Consider the following 21,364-nt stretch of genomic DNA (forward strand, 5'->3'; position numbering starts at 1 on the left):
AAAAAAAAAAAAAAAAAAAGAAGAAGAAAACAATGAGTACGAAATCCAATTTAATTAACAATATTATTTTTTCAGACGCAGCAGCAGTATAAAGCTCTCAGAAGTATCATATATTGCAGTAATGGTGTAGGCTTGTCTAAGACATTGCCATCTTTATCAACTGTGACCACATCCTGTCCTATAGGTTGGAATTACATCTAGATAAAAATTGTATAACGAAGTTTATAGATGAACGGAATTTATATTCTAAAAAAATTCGCAAATCAATTATTTTTATTTTTTTCTTAAGTCCTTTAATAAAAGAGATAGTCTTTTAAATTAAAAAGTTAATAAAGAAATCAATTAACTTTTCCTGTTATAGAGACAAGAGTCGAGATTCAAGTTTATAAAAAAGAACAAGTTCATGTCTATATTTAAAATATCACATCTCCTTTTTGTCTGTAATAAAGAAGCAATAATAAAATGAAAAAAATCAATTCTCAAGAAACTCATTTTTATCTGAACTGGGAAAAATGAATATTTGGAACTGAGTAGATGGAAGTACAGAAAATTTAAAATAAAATGCCATACTTGTTTTAATCAAGTATAATGGAATCACAATTTGAAAAGTTTATACAAGATAAAGACACAGGCTCACTAAGTTTTACTAACTCATAATAATGGTGCTAATCATGTAGTCATTTTCTTAACATCTCCCATTATACCAAGATTACTATTACATTTTAGGGATTTTTAAAACTCACTTTTGTTGAACTCTAAAATTTTTCTAAGATCCACTAGTTTCCCTATTTCCATTATAGTCCAAGAGACAGAGAGAGAGAGAGAGAGAGAGAGAGAGAGAGAGAGAGAGAGAATGGAGGCGGAAAAAAATCTTGTGACAAATGACCACAGTAAGTTACATTGTGATATTTAAGAGGAAAGACTTGGAAAGATCAATAAATTTATATCACTGTTTTTCAGAAATAGAGCAAAAGATTATATACATTCTGTTTTAATGGAAAACTAAGATTTGCAAGGCAGCAATAACCAGCAAGTGTATACTACCATATTCTTGATTTAAGAGATGATACAAGGAGCCAAGAAAACTGAAGTTTTTCAACCACTACATCAAATTTATTTTTAAAAACTGCTAAAAATATTTTTGAGATAGGTTGCCTATTTAAAGTTTTAGATTCCAAACCACATTAAAGTTATTTTTTCATACACACACACACACACACACACACACACAAACACACACACACACACACAAACACACACACACACACCACAAATATATTTTCCCCACACACATCTATTTATGTCAGTGTTAGTAAAATACATACACCAAGTAATAGCAAAATAGTTCTAACATTTCTATACATTTTATTTAATTAGATACTTTGGGACAAGGACAAATAATTTGCTTAATGAGTCAAACAATTAAGAATGGTCTGAGGCCACTGGGTATGTAGTTCTTTATTTTCTCAGAAATTGCGAAAATTTGGGACATATAGGAGGCAACGTGAATAAGCTTCTAGATATCAAAGAATATGGTATTTATCAATCCTGTGTAATCCCACTTACCCTCCTATTGGAAGGAAAACTGGAACATGTCCTTGTCTAAAACAGCATTAACCCAGCACATAGTGATAGACTATCTCCCTGCACCACATACTGCCTGGTGATAGATACAGAGCAAAAGACAAACAAGGTGTGTTCCTGCTCTCATGGAGCATGAACTCAACACAATGGATTGAAACAGAAAATAGATTATGCTCCTTGTTTTTAATACAGTGCCAAATTTTAAATAAGTGCGTCATCTGAAGGCCTTACCATATTCAAATCACTCCTTAAATTAAAATTATACAATGGCTCAATATTGACTAAAAAGTCACATCTAAACACTTTGACATTTAAAGTCTTCTACTCAGCTCATGTTACAACATCTAACCTGTTCTCTGTTATATACATCTTGACTCCTGACATAGGCAGAAAATCTCATGTGCTCTCCACCCTAGCCCTTGACTCAGAGCATCATTGCATTTAACATACGTAGAATTATTTTATGTTAATTAATAATTATCTTTTGGTTTTCTAATGATAAAACCCAAGTTTGAAGATAAGATTATTTCTGAAGTCTCACACCTAATAAAGGATCCCTTGGTATTCAAAACCAGGTGTTTCTGACTCCTAAGAATAACTTGATAAAAATTGCCTCATGGTGGATTGTCTGTCCACCTTTCAAATGCTTACCTATCCTCAAGCACTTATTCAAGTGACATCTTTCACATACTTTGTCTGTATTGGGGATCATCTTTCTCATCTCTGAACTCTGACGATATTATAAAACATGAAACCATTTTCACATTTTGCAAAAACTACACTACCTTCTGTGTATATCTCATTTTTTAAAAACTCTCGAATGTAAACTTTCGAGAGTTTTTGTGAGAAAAGGGATTGTGCATGCTCATCACTAAGGTATCCAAGGTGCTGTTGAGCAGAGTGGATGTAACATGGAAGATGTTAGAGGCGTGCATATTTCACTAAGCTTCCCTGTTGGAGATGCTATGGTTCCTGCCAACATCTCCTTTACTAGCCAGGGGTACCTACACCTCAACAAGTGCTTCAGCAGCTAAAGGTTCACATATGCCCTCCTTCTCCAGAGAAGGAGAAAATTGCAGCAACTTTGCTTGGGAAGTGAAAACCCAAAGGTCAATCAATGACTGACAGTCAAATTAAAAGCTAATCCTATTGCTTGTCAGTGGATTTATGTTCCAAAGCACAATCCTAGTGCCTCAAACCAAGATTAGACTTGACCTGAGATACAATTTACTGGGCTCCTTCTAGTCTCTCCTCATCTTTTATAGTTTTCTTCTGAGTAACACCTCTCTTAACAAATAATCTCTATAAGAATCTCCCTGAAGCCGGGCTCAGTGGCTCAGCCTGTAATCTTGCGCCTTTGGGAGGCTGAGGTGAGTAGATTGCCTGAGCCCGCGGGTTCGAGACCTGCCTGGGCAGCGAGACCTCATCTCTACAATAAATCAAAAAATCAGCCAGCCGTGGTAGCGCATGCCTGTAATTCCGGCTACTTGGAAGGCTGAGGGGGAAGGATCGCCGGAGCCTAGCAGGTCGAGGCTGCGGTGGCCGGGAGCGGCCACTGCACTCCAGTCTAGACGACAGAGTGAGACTCCAACTCAAAAAACAAAACAAAACAAGAATCTCCCTCTTAGGCACCCTCCTAAGCACCTTCCTATAGGCCATTCTACAAACTGTTGCAAGAGACATTCTTTAAAATAAAATCATATTACATATACTATGATGGGTGAAATAGTAGCATCAGAAAATCTTTCTATAAATTTTGCAACTTTTCTGGAAGTCAAACTACTCAAAAATAGAAAGCTTGAAAAATGCAAAGTAGTTAAAAAAAATGAAAATTGTGTGTGAGTGGATCATGCCACTCGTCTCCTCAATACCTTCTAATAGCTCCCCTTAAAGCTAGGGTAGAATCTAGTCTTTACCAGTAGTTTCCGGGTCCCTGGTCACCATGCCAGTCTCATATCTTGCATTCTCCTGAATTGATTATACTAACCTTCTTGTTGTTTTTGATGGATGCTTAGCTCATTTACAACCTAGAACTGACTATTCTCTCTTCTTGGAAGGCTTTTCCTTGCCATGGTTTGCCCTTGATTTTCATTCAGGTCTCCTTAAACATTACCTTTCTAGAGTTGACTTCTCTGATAACATAGCTAACATAGTATCCCCAATGACATTCCATTCCTTACTATGCATTTTTTCAATATAGCACTGATAACTATTTGACATTATATATAAACATATATTCTATCCTCTACAGAAAGGTAAGTTTCATGGAGATTGAAACTTGCTTCACAGGAAAAGAAATTTGTATCTTCAGGATTTGGAACAATTTCAGGTGGGTATTCAGTGAGTGTTAAATCATAAAAGGAAGCATATATGTAAATGAACTAATTCCCAAATACTGCTCCTTCCCATAAATAGTAAAAACAATCTAGATGAATGAGAAGGCTTATGAAATATTAAAAGTTAATTAGAATATGTCTCAAGTATTAATAAACTTTAAACTATAAACAATTTACAAGGCATAATAGTTAAATACAATGCACTATAGACAATACATTCTGTCCTTTGGATGGAGTTGCAGTGGGTGGGGTGGGTGGCACAGAACCCCTAAGGCTCCTGTCATCTGAAATGTGTTATTGAAGAAGTGCTAATGTTACAAGATGGGAAAGAATCAACTTGGTAGACCAAAATTGGAAAGACATTTTAGAGAAGGTAGCTGGGAGAAAAAATGGCATGGTAGAAAGGATATAAAGGCAGAAAAGACCTGATTTCCTTAGCAGTCCTGAGAGCACAGGTAGTTTAGAGCAATATGGAGGGAGATTGAAGTGAGTTTGAAAAAAGCTCTAGATGAAAAGGCAAGGAATCATTAAACCTGTTTTTTCCCCAAATTATTTTTATTTTGCTACCTCTCTGCCCATTTCATATCTTGTACTCTAGGAATAGTATCAAACATCCCAACTTCATTAACATGTCTGTAAAAATACTGTAACACATTACTATAAACTGTCAACATTTCATGTGTATTTAGTCCTAGTAATAGCCTTCCAACTTAGGCAATTTTCAAATAACGTTTACAGAACATAACTGGCAATGTGATAAGAACCTACTTTCAACTTGGAAAAATAGGACATGACATGTTAAGATTTCAGAAAAATCCAGTGTTTTATCCATTTGCAAACATGATTATATTGCCAAAAAAAGAATTTGCTAACACTAATATATTTATCATTCTGTTTCACATTTTAGAGTATGACAGAAACAAATCATACCTGTGGGTCTTTGTAAGTTCTTTTGTACTAAAATCCTTCTCAGAGTACCGTCCATGGCTGCTTCCTCTATGTGGGAGTGGTCCCCAACGACAGTCCAGTACATCATCCTGAAGAGAGTAGGTCAAGGAGGTTAGTCCAATAAAGGTGCTGTGATAACCCAACTTTGCTCCCCAAATCAGTGGCTCTTCAGACCACATGCATCAGAATCACTTCCAGAGTCCCTTAAAAATAGATTCTCAAGTCCAATTAGAAACACACAGAAAGAAAACCTTCAATAGAAGTCCATAGGAATCAACGTTTTAAATAAAGTCATACCTATACATACTAAAATTTCTCACTATTGTTTAATAGGATACATCATAACTCATTATTTGATATCAAAATTTTGATTTTTAAAATTTCAGAAGGAATATATTTCCACCACTTGAAACTATCCTCTTCTTATGATACAATACCCATTTCCTTATGCATGCTTTTTTACATAAAGAAGAAACTCTTTTCTCAAACAGAAATTATCCTCTAATATAAAAGATTGCACAATTCTATTAATTAAATAAAAGTTGCCTCTTTTTGTTCAGAAGCTATTGGTTCACTTTATGGATGATTAGGAGTTTTACTTAACATTTTTCTGTTTTCTTTTTGGTTGGTTATTGCACATAGGTTTACATCTCTAAGTAACGGAAAGAAATTGTTTGCAATACATTGGGTAAATTTGCTTATACATGTACCTTCATATTTCATTATTATACATAGGCAAAAATATTAGTATACTATATTTAATATGATTGATATTATGCTTAATATGTATAAATTCAATTTTATATCAACAACAGAGATTATGTGTTTATCACATCAGTCTCATTTAAGAGTAGATAAGTATAGACATATACAGACACATAGGCATACAAAAATACTGAATGTATAGTACAGCAACATTTCAGGATATAATATATTTGATGTTTAAAGGACAAACTTTGGTATAGAAGGACAAGTATTGAGATTTTCAGAAGTCATGTTAATCTGTTACACATTGAACATTCGTTACAGAGACAAAGCTACAGAGCACAATCTCTAAAAATGGAGATTCATATCAAGAAATATAAATACCGAGCCAGTAACCTACCCTTTTTTAGGATTAACAGCAATAGCATACGGTTCTCCAGCCATATTTGTTAAGAGCCTGGTGCAGTTGGGGCCATTCAGCTGCCCTACGTTGATAGAGTATCTCAGACTAGTCCAGTGAGTGGTGTAGTAACTGAACCAATGCATTCTGGAATGATCAGTCCAGTAAATATTTCCAGCAACCCAGTCTACTGCAATGTCCCTGGGCCTTTTAAATTCAGGACACTAAAGGAAAACAAAATAACACATCGCAGTATTTTCAAATGGAAATTAATGGAGCTTTCTGTATTTATATATTGAGAATATGGGGGAGTCATAGAATCATAGTCAGATATTGTAAAATAGATTTTCAAAAAAATACTCAGTTCTCTTTCCAATTTTATAGATACTTAATTGCATGAGTGTGAAATATACAGATCACAGGAGTTTTACCTCTGACTGCACCTGTTTTATCACCACCCTGCTGAAACATTTTCAGAACCATAGGTGGTTCATCAGTGATTCACCCCAGTAATTTAACACCCTAGATTAAACAAATCAATTTAAATAGAATAATAGTTTTCAATTTTGGAATTCTTTTGCTCAACATCATGTCTGTGAAGTATATCCGTATTTTGGATGTGTCAATTATTAACATTTTTCATTGCTCAGTAATATTTCATTATATGAATATACTGACATTTGTGTACTAATCTAGGTGATATCCACTTGGTTTGGTTACAGTCTGGGGTCATTATAATTAAATTCATGAATATTTATTTTAGTACTGTACATGTCTTTTGGTGGATAAAATCACTCAATTATGTTGAGTATTTACCTAGGAATAGAATGAATGGTTTTCAGGGTATACATACAATTAGTTTGAGCAGATATTGCTAGAAAATTTTTCAAAGAGTTTGTATCAATATACAATCTTTTAATTAATATAAGAAAGACCTAGTAGTTCTGCATTTTTGCCACACATAATTTTATTTAAAAATTGCAAACAAATAGTATAGACAGACACTCTATTTAGAGAGACACTCTTTTAACATCTTTTGAAGAAAGTCACAATGTCTGCCATTTATTTCACATCTGAAAGACTGCATTTCTTGCTTAATATTCTGTTTTACTGAATTACAGTGAGGCAAAGGTAAGAGAATTCACTGGGATTAGACAGCAAGGAAAATAACGTATGTTCTACGCCCTTCAATTAACTTGATCACTTTGAGAACTGGAACTAGTGTAGTAATTAATTTGACATGATCAGGTTTATTGTGCATAACCAAAATTGAGAAGGGATTCCCAGGAGTATTATACCAAGCATAAAACAATTATTTGAAGGTGATTACAACTAGACATGTAGTCAAGGAAAGAGCACCGTTAAGACCTGGCAACCAGGGGAAATTTGGGGTTTTAATACATGATAGCTCCTTGTGTGGTTTAGTGGTGAACAGATTTAATTAAGCAGTAGACTTAGGTTAAAAAAGAAGAATGAACATCTCAAAAAGAACATGGAACACCAAGAAACAGAAACTACAAGTCATTGTCTTCTACATGATTACTGGGATTTCAAAGGACAATGTGGTATTAAACACAAAAACCACAGACAATTTCTAATTGTCTTTATTATCAGTACTTTGACCTATTGGATTTTAAAACTGAAATTACAGAAACAAAGAGTATCACATGAGTATGAGTATGAGTACCACATGCTCTCACTCATAAGTGTACCTTGAACAATTATCATAATACTAAAGGAAAAGGATTGGCAGCAGTGGGAAATTGCAGGGAGGCGGGATTGGCAGTAGTTGGAATCTGGGGACACACCTTATTAACAAGGGTACCTGCATAATGAACATTTGTATAACTAACCTTAAGTTGTACCCCACATCTTTAAAATAAAAAAATTATTTTAAAAAACTGAAATTATAAAATCTTATAGTACCCAATTTCTCCATATACCTAGTGATGTCTTAGAGTTAACTGAAATAAATGTAAAGCATTCTGCAATACAGCATGCTCTAGAAATACCATATAAATAATATTCATAGATATTTAGAATATAAATATTTGTCCAAGCCAAACTAAAAGATCATTTTTAAATGCTCCAGTATCATTTAAGCTACCTGTGTTTTTATTCTGTTTGGCATCATTTAAGAGTAAATATACCACCAAATGGCATGTGCATGTCACTGTGAATCATAAATTTATAAACATGAACGATAAAGAGAAAATCACTATTATAAACTGTTTAGAACTTGTTGAAGCATATTTATAATTTTCTAACATCAGTAGAACAAACATTTATCATGCAAAAAATAGGATGCCTATTGTCTAGCTTGAGTGTAGAAAAATATCTATTTTCTCTTTAACAGATATAAATATATATACCTAGTTTTTGATCCTCATGGTATCCCTGATAAAATATGACATATTTCATGCAAAATTTCACTTTTTTTGAATTTAGGATCTTAATTTCATTCTATTCATGCTTTTTAAGAGATTGATTATCATTCTATTTTATACCTCTAAACCTGGTTTGTGGGCGATTAAGAATCTAGATTACTTGTGTTCATAGAGCATTCAGAAGTTTGATTTAATAATACTCATTCTTCAGGTAAACAGCCTGGTGAGGATTCTACTTATGGTGAATTCTGGAAGGATAGATCAAATTTAGGTCACATTTCTAGGGTAAGAGCATAGATTAGGGAAAGGAAAAAATCTTAATTTGCAGCCTAGACACAAGAAATACTGATGACTTATAGAGTCATTTAAATATATATATTATTCAGCTCCTGGATTAAGGGATATCTCAAATCATTTCAAAACTACTAAAGTAGTTAAAATACATGGTAAAGGCTATAGGCACTTGCAATGAATTTAACCTAAGGTTATAATATTCAAAAATGACAAGATGATTTTCAGAGAATAATGGCAGAGGCCGAAGATGCTGCAAGGAGTTCATCCACAAAAACTTATGACACACTCGATGCTCATAGATCCTCAACACTGAAGAGAGGATAAGAAAATCAAAAGAAAGAGACAAGGAAGAGGAAGAGGGGATGTGAGAGGGAGGAGGAAGAGAATGACCACCATCACAACAAGAAAGTGGCAACAGTATTATCCTACCTTCAATTAACTTATAACCAAATTAGGAAATTATTCTTCATACTGAGTTTCATAGTAATGAAATAATCTCTCCCTATTGCTCACACTTTGACCAGGATTTTGAATAGTATTAGCTACACAAAAGGGACTTGTATTGAATGGATGCTGGCTGAATAGTGAAAGGCAGAAATTCCTGTTAGATCTTGATCTATGATCACACAGTTTATGACAGGTATCAAAATCAATCAGGTAAATATTTTTGAAAATGAAAGAACACAGGAAACTGAGATTTCTTAGAGTGGAAATGGAGACTGACATGGGAAAGAGGAACAGGAGAGCTGAGTCACTTGCCTCCAAATAGGCTGACAACAAAATTGAACAAAACAATCACACCAGATTATAAAGATGAAGGAAACATAAAACTTTAGTTTGCCCCTTTGGCTGGCTCATTAGACAGACCAATCAGATAGAGGCACTAATTAAATGTGTCATGTTTAAGAGACTACAGAAGCTTGTGGTTACCCTGACAACAAAAGGCATTGCTCATATTGTTACACAAAGTAGAAGACACATTTTGACTGCTTTCTCCAGACAGACAATTTCTTTTCTAATAAGCTCTTTAAATACACAGCCAAAGATTTGGGGCCTCCGGCATTCTTCTGTGTAGAGAGATATTAGTCAAATGAATGAAACCTTTAAATCTTACAGAAAAATTGACAGCTCGATTGTAACAAAATTAGAAGTTACTCGTTTAAGTTACTAATCCTTTAGAGTTGTGGATTGCAAAGTATCTGTCACATTTCCAGGTTCAGTAAACCACAGATATGTCACCAGAGACATGTTTTAAAACAGGAAAGGGAAAAGTCCTCTGAAAGGGGAGTCCAAGTATTTGAGCCATGAAAATACTATTTTCTCTGTAAATAATATTCTTATAGTTAGCCATATACTTTTTAAAAAATCAAGTAATTACAGGATTGAAGTAATATCACTTATTCGTTTGCATTTTTTCATCTTGGTGTACATCGATGAATAGAAAATTGGACTCATTTTAGTAAAGTGAATTATCTCTTAATGTAATTATATAAAAACGAAGATACTAAGCCAGTCTCAAGAAATTGTGTGTGTGTGTGTGTGTGTGTGTGTGTGTGTGTGTGTGTGCGTGCGCGCCCATATCAAGCTAAATGAAAAGACTATTTACATTGTGGTTCACAAAATATGAACCATGGTAAATTCCAATAAACCAAAAATTGGAAGTAAAATATTGACTGTACAAATTCTCACATTACTAAATTTCACTGACTTAGCATTGTTATAAAAATATTCAGATATTTCATACGTCAATCAAGGAGCTGAGAAAGCAATGAGAAAAGTTAAATTTAGAGATAGAATGTGTAAGGGATTAAAAACTACTTCAGGGATGAAACATATGGCTTCCATCTACAATTTTTTCTAAAAAACATATTATTTCAGTCTGAGTAATTTTCAGGCAACAGTTATCTACATTAGGACCATGTCAACCTGGGACAAACTCTTGCTAGGGGAAAAAGAAGCCAAATAAAAACATATACTTCTCAGACAATTTTTGAAAAAGACCAAATTTATCTTTGAAGTACAGATTCAATATCGTATATGACTTGTTACCAATGTTTTTTTAGCATACTCAGTGTTCCTTGAACTTATTTTTTTCTGATTCACCTGTCCTCCAAAAACAAAAAACAAAAAACTGACCCTTTAAACCTCCATTAACACTCCAGATAAACAAAACGTATCATGGAAAAATATAAAACACACTAAATTTGGAATCAACAGAACTTGGGTTAAGACCCAGTTTTAGTTTCTCTATAAATTATATGGTGCATAAAACACAAAATTTGGATTAGATGATCTGTGAACATCTTTAATTCTAATAAACTATGTAGGTAACAGTTTAAGAAAAGATTCAATGTCAGTAAGTCTGCATTTCATATTCCCTTAAGTATGTATCTCACATTAATTGTAAATTTTTAGGCATTAGTTTGTAAGTGAATAATTTGTTGGTGCTTTCATATCATTCTCCTATGAGAATGACCTGGAAACAAGAAAGTAAGGTACCCCTGACAATTACAATTTAAACAAAGATAACATTTCAGAGTTACCTGAGTGCAGAGATTGTAAAATGATAGATTGAAGACCAAATTTAAGCTAAATTAAAAAAAAACACAACTTTTAAGCAGATTCCAATTTTAAAATTAACATGTCATTTTAAAATCCAAATTTTTGTGTTTTCTTAAAAATCACATTTCTATAGATTAGTATAAAGGAAATCAGGTCAATATTCCAGAATACCAGAGCCAATTAGCTACTGCATCATAATTTAATAAAACCTATTCAGTTTTATCTCTATCACCTTTGTCCCTAAAGTTTATGCCCAACCTATTTCACTCATTTATCTTACCTAAATATCTTTTTAATATACATTAGCTTGCAGCCTAGTCCTTAGATAAAAGGAGTTGAATTTAATAAATTATGTGTCTATTAGAAAAGGGGGTCAAGACAGCAACTAGCAAATAGAAAAGAGTCAGAAAATCAAATGTTGACAGCATGTTTTCAGAATTATTAGGTGAGCATTTTGTGGATAAACAGGAATTTTCAGTCTATATAGCAAATATATGTGTATGTATATGAGGCATGTGTTTACACACACAAATAAATTGGATTCTTGTATCTCAAGATCTCACCTTCATCAAATACATCCAGTTTTATACATTTGCTTGCTTTTTTTTTTTTTTTTTAATTAGAGTCTCATTTCTGTTGTCCAGGCTGGAGTGCAGTGGCACCGTCATGGCCACTGGAGCCTCGACCTGCTGGGCTCAAGGAATCCTGCTACCCACCTTCCAAGTAGCTGGAACTACAAGTGAGCGTGGCCACATTCAGCTAATTTTTCTTGATTTGATTTATTGTAGATATAAGGTCTTGCCAAGTTGCCCAGGCTGGTCTCAAACCCATGGGGCTCAGGCAATCCTTTCACCTCAGCCTCCCAAAGTGCTAGGATTATAGGTGTGAGTCACCACGCCCAGCAGAAATGCTGAGGTTTTGTTTTTTGTTTTTTGTTTCATTTTGTTTTGTTTTTAGTTGAAGTCTCACTCTGTCACCCAGACTGGAGTGCAGTGGCTGCGCCCCGCCACCGCAGCCTCGACCTGCTGGGCTCCGGCGATCCTTCCGCCTCAGCCTTCCAAGTAGCTGGAATTACAGGCATGCACTACTACGCCCGGCTGATTTTTTGATTTATTGTAGAGATGAGGTCTCGCTGCCCAGGTGGGTCTCGAACCCGCAGGCTCAGGCAATCCACTCACCTCAGCCTCCCAAAGGCGCAGGATTACAGGCTGAGCCACCGAGCCCGGCTGATGAGTTTTATATATCATTTTCTTGCCAACTTCATTATAATTTTCTAGTGTCTTATTACTCCTTAAATTGACAATTCAATTCCCAAGTATAAACAGAACCTGAAATAATAAAAGGGTCACCTTATAGGCTACTTTGTGCACATAAAACGTATATGACATTCTTCAGATGATAGTCAATCTTTTGGTCAGCATATCCCCTCAAAAGACAACAGTTGATCAAGTAGGCCATTTGAGAGAACTAATTATGTAGGTAAAAATCTTTTATTTCAAGACTATTCTCAATAATAATAATAATAATGATAATGATAATAATAATAATTGTAGTAATCTTTTAATAATGGAGCTTTGTCTCATTGGAGAAATTAAGGGAGGTATAGAAAATAGTATGTGACAAGATTTTGAAATGAAGAGAAAAGTTATATTCTTGTTACTGAAACACAGTCTGTATGTGGCTGGAACCAAAATGTGTGTTCGTGTGTATGTGAGTGTTCATAAGTGTGTAAGGACATGAGATAAGTGTTGTTAAAGATGAAGCAGAAAATCATGAATAGGTTTGTACACAAATGATTTTTCAATGAAAATCCAGCAGCAGGATTTTTGTAGGGAGACATGATATTTAGAATAATGTTTTAGATCATTTTTGGCTATGGTGTGGAGATAGCTTATAACTGAGGACCTAAAGAGAATATAGAGGAGTCTTATATAATGGACTCCAGAGAGAAGAGTGTGAAAGTTCAGTCTAAGGGTTTTCTTTTGTTTGTTTGTTTTGAGACAACAGTGAACAAAACTGGGATCTATTGGAAGATAATAAACTTTTGAACTTATGATGGGTTGAATATCAAGGATAAAAAGAAATAAGTTGTAAAGGATAACGCTCCAAATCTAGTTTGACTAATAAAATGAACATTTGGAGCATTCACTGAGATAAAGGCAGTGATCTTAGCAGCAATACCTTCGAATGTTGAGCGTTTACTGCTTTTATGTGTACAAATTACTTTATATGTATGCATACATTAGTCCTCCTAGCAGGTCTATAAAACAAAACATAGTAGAGGAGAATTGGTTTTTGGTTGAGTAACAAAGAAGACAAAAGCTCAGTGAAAAAAAAAAGCATTGTACTTCGTTATTAAAGTCCATTTATATACTATATTAGAGTAGCTACTATGGACTTTGGAATTAAGTGCAGCAGTAGAATCACACCAAAAAATACTTAGTGAAAAATTTTGTCATAGTTGAAAGCAAAGGGAAGATTTCCAGTCATAATTTTAATTTTCAGTCGACTTATGAATAAGGTTCCAGCTAGTAGAAAACTGTCCACTTAAGACCTTTGATCTTAAGCAGATTACTTACTATCATATCTTTTGTGCAAATTGGGGAACTATCTAATTCATACCCACTTAGACAAATAGTTGTTCTAATTTGTTGAAATTTATTGTAAATATGATATTTTATCAGTTTTTCTTTGATGGACTTTTATATAATACACTCTTCCTATGTAGCAGTTTTTACTCAGTGTTCATCTAGGATCTAAGTGCTCTCTTTGATTTTGCTCACATTAAGGAAAGTTTTTAAAGTCTACACATCTTTATTCCACTAAAATGGCATGATAAAATCTAAGAAAAAAAAAGAATGTAAATTTAAAACCAAATGTGTATTGGTGATTGTAAAAAAAAATATGCATTCACATATTTTGTTGTGAGATACATAATTCTTTATAATTTTGGCAATGAGTTCATCAATAATTTAACCAGATATATTTCAATCATTAGGACAAATTAAGTGGAAAGCAAACATAATACGTTACCCCTGGTACATACACCTGATGTGTACCCATGCATACAAAATATGAGCAATTCATATATACATAAGTATATACTTCTAGAAAGATGCACATGAAAACCAGAAAAGAGGTCGTCATTAGGAAGTAGGATTTGGTACAGGGATACTGAAATTTTGGAGAGGAAAGAGATATTCTCTTTTCATCATGTGTACTACATTTTTACTATTTTAATGTTTTAAATTTGTGTATGTGTTTTGTGTGTGTGTGTATGTGTGTGTGTGTCACTTTTAAATACTTCTGAATGCAATATGGTAGTATAAAAACATAACTTAAAAATAATTTTTGATGATTTTACTTTATGTGCTCCATATTATGTTGACGTTTTCTGTTATTGAGTTTAACAATTTTCTCAAATGAAAATCAAAATAGTCTTAAGGCCTGCGAAGATTATTGTGAGAGCCATCTCTTCCTTGTTATGAATGTATGCATTAAAAATAGTAACATAAATAAATTCACAACATAGTAAGATCTCAAACTTTAGTAGCAAAGTAAATTGCAGGATGACTTTTATAATATAATTCTACTCTGTATTTTGAAAATCCTAGTTTTGTACAAGTTTGTAAATTCATAAACAGGTAAATGGATAAACAAACTATGGTATATCCATATAACAGTATGCTAGTAGCAAAAGAAGGGAAAAGGTTTTGATATATGCAACAACATTGATGAATCACAATATTGTGCTAAGTTAATGAAAACAAAAAAAAGATACTTATATGTATAAAATTATAGAACAAGCAAACTAATCTATAATGACAGAAAACAAATCTGTGGTTATCTGGTGACTGGAGGGAAGTGTGCATGGCCTGAGGGAACAGCTTACTAAGGAAAATAGAATATCATATGGAAAAAGTTGGGGATTATAGATATGTTTATTTATTTTGATTGTGGTGATGGTCAAAACATTTTAAGTTGTACATGATGTATATATTTGAATATATACAGTTTATTTTATAACAATTATGCCTCAATCAAGCTGCTAAAATGCTCTAGGTATATTAGTATACAAATTTATAGAAAAGTATCTGTATGATACAGAAAAAACTGATTATCTATTAAGATGGTACTGACCTTGAGAAACAAAATATAAAAAATCATTTTCACTTTTTATATTGTAAAATTCTGTACATTAATTTTATGAGTCCTCTATTCAAAAATAAAATTTGAAATTAAAATTAAGACCATGATTATTTTGCTATCTGAATTTTAGATTTCTTACAATAGTTAAATAATGTTGAGGGTCAATCCATTGCTTCTAATATTTTAAAAATTATGTACTATATAAGACAGGAACCATTCTAGATAGTAGGATTAGGCAATGACAAGAAAAGCCAAAATACCTGCTGTCTTAGAACTTATTAAAAGCAAATGAGGCCGGGCTCGGTGGCTCAGCCTGTAATCCCAGTGCTTTGGAAGGCCGAGGTTAGTGGATTGCCTGAGCCCGCAGGTTCAAGACCCGCCTGGGCAACTTGGCGAGACTTCATCTCTACAATAAATCAAAAAATTAGCCAAGTGTGGTAGCGTGAGCCTGTAGTTCTAGCTACATGGAAGGCTGAGGCGGAAGGATCACTGGAGCCCAGCAGGTCGAGGCTGCAGTGGCCAGGAGTGGCCACTGCACTCCAGTCTGGGTGACAGAGTCTCCAACTCAAAAAAATATATATATCTCAAATGAGGTAGGCGATAGATAATCAACATAATAAATGAATAAATCATATGGCAGTTTAACAAACATAAGTAAAGTGACTATTACTAAAAGGACAGAGCATTGGGATTCGTCCTAGGATGAGAGTGGGGCAATACATTGTAATGATCAAGTTATGTATTCAGATGATGACATCTGTGCAAGACTTGAAGGAGTTGAGGATCTGAGTCATGCAGGATATCTGGGTAAAGGACATTTTAGACAAAGAAAATTGTTCAGGCAAGATTACATTGGCAGATACTGATGGTTTTAGAAACAGCACAGCTTCCCTGAGAAAACTGGGTGAGTGGAAAAGTAATGGAAGATAAAATAAAAGAAATTATAGGAGACTAGATCTGGTAAGGCCTTGTAAGACATTATGAGAACTTTGACCTTTGCAGTGGGAACCACTGAATATTTTTTATCAGAGGCACGATGTCATCTGATTTATGTTGTAGAAAGAGCATTCTTGCTACTGTGTTATGAGTGGGATATAAAGCACAGAGAGCAGTTAGGAGACTGTTGAGTTAATCCAGAAGAAAAATGACGGTGGGTAAAACCTAGGTACTTTCAGAAAAGCTGATATAAAGTAGTCAACTCCTGGACATACCTTGAAGACATATTCAACAAGACTGCCTGATTTATGAGTTATGAGAGGAAAAGAGTCAACAATGACACTAGGATTTTAATTAAAGCATGTGGAAAGTAGCTGTCTTAAATGAGATTTCAGAAGCTTCAGGGGATTTTTTTAGACGTACAAAACCAAACGCAAAGTAAGCAGGTGGACAGAGGCTGAGATCAAGTAGGAAATTGTTAGCATGAACTCAATAAAGAAGTAAGGAAAGAAAGAAAGTAAAGGACCAAGATCTGAGCCTGAAGGTATTCCAGTACAAGAAGGATGGAGAGGCTGTGCACGGTGGTTCACGACAGTAATCCTAGCATTTTAGAAGGCCAAGATAGGAGGACTGCTTGACAGAAGCTCAAGACCAGCCTAGGTAACATAACAAGACTTCCTCTCTACAGTAAGTCAAAAATTCAGCTGAGTTTGGTGGCTTGTGCCTGTAGTTCTAGCTACTCATAAGGTTAAGGTGAGAGGATCGTTTGAACTCAGGAGTTGGAGGTTGTGGTGAGCCATGATCATGCCACTGCACTGCAGCCTGGGTGACAGGGATAGCTCAACTCAAAAAAAAAAAAAAAAAAAAGAGAGAAATGAAGAAAGGAGCCAGCAAAAGAGACTGAGAAGGTGAGGGAAACAAAGAGATGTTGAATCAATACAATAATTATTGCATTGGTAATTCACCTTAAAATAATTTTGGTTTTCAGGTTTATTATTACATAAAATGATGTGATAAGCAAAAGTATCTACTTCAAGCTAGACTGGAGAGGCCGATATTGTTACTATGTGGAGAAGGGTTTCTCAATTCCAGGACTACTGGATACTTCCGTGTTGTAGGGATTATCTTATGCATTGTAGGGGTCTGGCCTTACCTACTTGATGACAGCAGTACTTTTCCTATTGCAAAAATAAAAAATATCTCCAGATATTACTTAATGTCCTTTGAGTTGGGCATCATACCAACTTGAGAACAACATTGTAGAACTACCAAGTGCTTTCTGAGATCTACTTCCTCCATGTCACCTAAGCTTTTATTAGTAAGTTTGTGTCATAAAATTTGATGAACACATCTTTGTCTTCATTTACTTTACTTTTAAGCAGTACACTAGAAATATGACCCCACACTCTTTCTCAAAATACTCTCTTAGTTTTTACAACTCTACATTTAGTCTTTCTTTACTTCTTCTCTGCTCTCCTACTGGTATTTTAATATGGTATCATGGTTTTATATATTTTCCCTAGTCTTTCATTTGTAATGTGTATATCTAACCCAGAGATCAGAGATTTAGCCTTGAATACATCATTGTCTACCTGATCACTCACTTGGATCTCTTATAGTGATCATAGACTTGACATGACTAAAACTAAATCCACAGTTTACCATTATCAGTATCTACCCACTGTATAATTTAAAAATCTAGGAATTAGTCTAGAATTTTTCTATTCTCATTTCCATATACATTCTATTTCCAAACATTTTTGGTTACAATTTACATCTGCTACCCTCCATCACCTTGTTGACTACAGTAGTGCAATCTATTATCATCTCTAACTATTATCATCTACAACAGTCTCCTAGGTGATCTTCTGTTGTGTTTTCCCTGTGGCAGCCTTTCTTTACATAAAATATAGAGTTATTGTTGTAGATATATATGATGGCATTGCTGTATTCTCATCTTTTAGGGTTTAGCTCAAATGATCTATCTTCAAATGACCTTAACTGATCATCTTATCCAGAAATTTACAATATCTGAATTGTTCTTTATTAGCACATTGTTTATTTCCTTCAGCATACTTTTCAATATTGGAATGTTTTGCATTTATTTACTTATAGGTTTATTTAACTTTCTTTTTTTCTTAGAATATAAACTCTATGAAAGCAGGATTCTGTTTGTGTTATTATTATTACTGTATTCCAAGAGCCCAGCACCAAAACTAATATATACAAGACTCTAAATAAGTCTTTGAGCATGAATGAATAAATTTTGGCTGGTTCCCCTCAAAGTGCAACAAACTGTGATTAATAATTTCTTCAACATCATTAATCATAGACTCACGTTTTATGAAAACATAATATAAGATTATGTTCAGTAAAATTTGGACTACTCATCACAACTGTTACAGAATCATTTAACTTTAGTCAATATGTATTGAGTGCCCATCTTATGCAATTAACAACAATCAGGCCACAGAATGAAAATAACATAATGATTTGATAGCTTTAGACTTCTTCCATCATAATCATAATAAATGACTGTACTTGTTGACATGAGTCAACATGTTTGAATGAACTCAGATACTCTCAATTATAACAGTACACAAATGTTCTGAAGCAAGACTTTGAAGTGTTTGCTAAAACTTGTGTACACAAACACACACCCACACACACACACATACACACCCATGCTTACCTGTGAGTCCATATGCAAACCTATTTACTTGTGTGTGGCAGGTGAGTATGTGATGCACACAGAACCATGTATTGGGTTGTAAGATTTATAACCAGGACTTCAATCAAAAGTTGAACTCTATTAAGGGTAATCCAATACTTTACTAAAAACTTTGAGGAAAAGAAAAATGCCTAATCAACTTTTTATGAAAATATATTATCAATGAATCAAATTATGAACATGTTTATTTTGAATATTCTCTTTAAATAAGATGATATGCCAAAAATGATCTCACAGGCACATCTCACAATCAAGTAGATCAGATAAACCTGAATATTTGTTTTGCTTCGGAATATTTCTCTTTAATGGTAAAAATCTAATCTGTACTTTTAAAGTTATTTGCATTTTCCCAAACATTAACCTACTTTATAGTGCTTGCTATCATGTACTTTCTTGTACAGCACTTTATGCTAGAAATGATAAACTACCAGAAAGAATGTACAATTGTTGTATAATGCTATAATCTTCTGTTCTGACTGCTAAAATTCAAATTCATAAGTCTCATTATGCTTTACATACAGATTAAATCGTGTCAGTCTTTTAAGTCTTAAATTATTTAATTTTCTTAAAGAAAAAATTCATCTATTTTGTATAGCTCAGGGAGTTAGAAAATCATAAGCATTTCTAACTATAGATAACTTAGTCTGCATTTGAAATTTAAATTTGTAATCATAGTTAGTATTTCAATCATTTTCATAGATTGCAGAAGAGAATTCCCTTTATAATTTCAAAAAAAGGAGAGTCATAATAAAAATTACCTTTCTTTGGAATGGACTTCAGTTAATATTTAGTTTTCTGAATAATATTCTTCTGGTTGTTAATACAACATCTTTTCTATCCTTTACAGGAATGGAAATATTTCAATATTTTTAGTAACTTTGACTATCCTTTTAAGACATCCTGCTATCACATGGCTAACTCCTTCCATTTGGTTCATTGATAATAAGGTTATAACAAAGGTATTCATAGCTTGATTTGTGAAGTTTTTTCTCTCTTGCCTATTGATTCAGATATAGAAATCAATAGGTTATAATCAGCAAAGAAAAAATTTTTGAATCTTATTTTTCAAGGAGCAGGGAAGTCACAATCAGTATTATTTAATATTTGTGTCAAAATTTAGATGAATAATATTGTATGCTTATTAAACTAAAGGATGACTAGCTGATTACTATTATAAAAGCAAATGCTTTACATGGCAGAGTAATTCGTAAGGATGGAAAATAAATTCTTTAAACAAAATATCCATTTCAGAAGAATACATACAAATTATCCAAGTAATAACTTGATGGATAAATAATATGTCAAACATATTTTGGAAATCATATATATGTATCATATGGAAGAGACTTTTTAAAACGTCTACTTACACATTGTAGTTGTTTTTCAGATAAGTATGTTGAGGCTCAGAGATGTGACATAATTCTACTCATTACATTAAGGTGGTAAGCATATATTTATTCTGTCTTTATAATATTGAGATATCAAGATTACAAGTGGATTTAGGAAGTATAGTTAAATATTTGCCTTCATCAGTGTAGCCCTAAAGTATTTTTTGAAATAATGCATTGGTTGAAATTGTTATGGAATTTGGCTTCCATCATAGTGTAAAATTCATGGCTCAGAGATTCCAACCTCATAAGCATTGGCATTTAGTTAATTATGATGGGTTCCTCGGTAGAAAATGTTTTCTTGCTACCCACTTTTCTTCCTAGTGAATGCTGTTAGTCATTGTAGGTCTAATAAGAGAGGGGGGGGGAAGAACACAGGAAGATACAGCACAAGTCGTCCCTATTATTTATTTATTTATTTATTGATGTATTGTAGAGATGAGGTTTCGCCTGCCCAGGCGGGTCTTGAATCCACGGGCTCAGGCAATCCACTCACCTCAGCCTCCCAAAGGTGCGGGATTACAGGCTGAGCCACCGTGCCCGATTCGTCCCTATTATTAAACGAGTAAATTAAGTTTCATATCCTATTTGAATAAGGCTAATCAATAGCTTTGCCATTGGATATGAAAGTTTCTATAACATATAAATGAAGTTAAAGATAAAAAAATGTGCAAACATATACACAAAAATATATAATATTCAAATGAAATATATGCATATATTTGTTTATAATAATAATAACTTAGTTATCAGACATTAAATGAATCTGGCTTCTGACCAACAATAAATTCTGTTCACTAGAGAATATGCACTCTCCCCAAGGAAAAAATTAAACAAAATCAAATAATTTTTTCTGACAAATTACACCAAAATTAATTAAGGATATATATATATATATATATATATATATATATATATATATATATATATATATATATATATAT

At 33.5% G+C, this 21,364-nt stretch overlaps 1 protein-coding gene across 1 annotated transcript in view; it reads right to left on the bottom strand.

Moving 5' to 3' along the window:
* The window catches only part of LRP1B (LDL receptor related protein 1B), a 1,912,798-nt gene that overhangs the window by 90,867 nt on the left and 1,800,567 nt on the right, over positions 1-21,364 (bottom strand). The window contains exons 78-79 of the mRNA XM_008055101.2: positions 5,974-6,197; positions 4,851-4,957 (exon numbers count right to left, since the gene is read on the bottom strand). Coding sequence (XP_008053292.1) covers positions 4,851-4,957; positions 5,974-6,197 — 331 coding nt within the window. The remainder of the gene's footprint in view (positions 1-4,850; positions 4,958-5,973; positions 6,198-21,364) is intronic.

The sequence above is a fragment of the Carlito syrichta genome, unplaced genomic scaffold (genome assembly GCF_000164805.1).
Source record: "Carlito syrichta isolate Samal-C Ts95f unplaced genomic scaffold, Tarsius_syrichta-2.0.1 Scaffold301673, whole genome shotgun sequence".
Classification (NCBI taxonomy): Eukaryota; Metazoa; Chordata; class Mammalia; order Primates; family Tarsiidae; genus Carlito; species Carlito syrichta.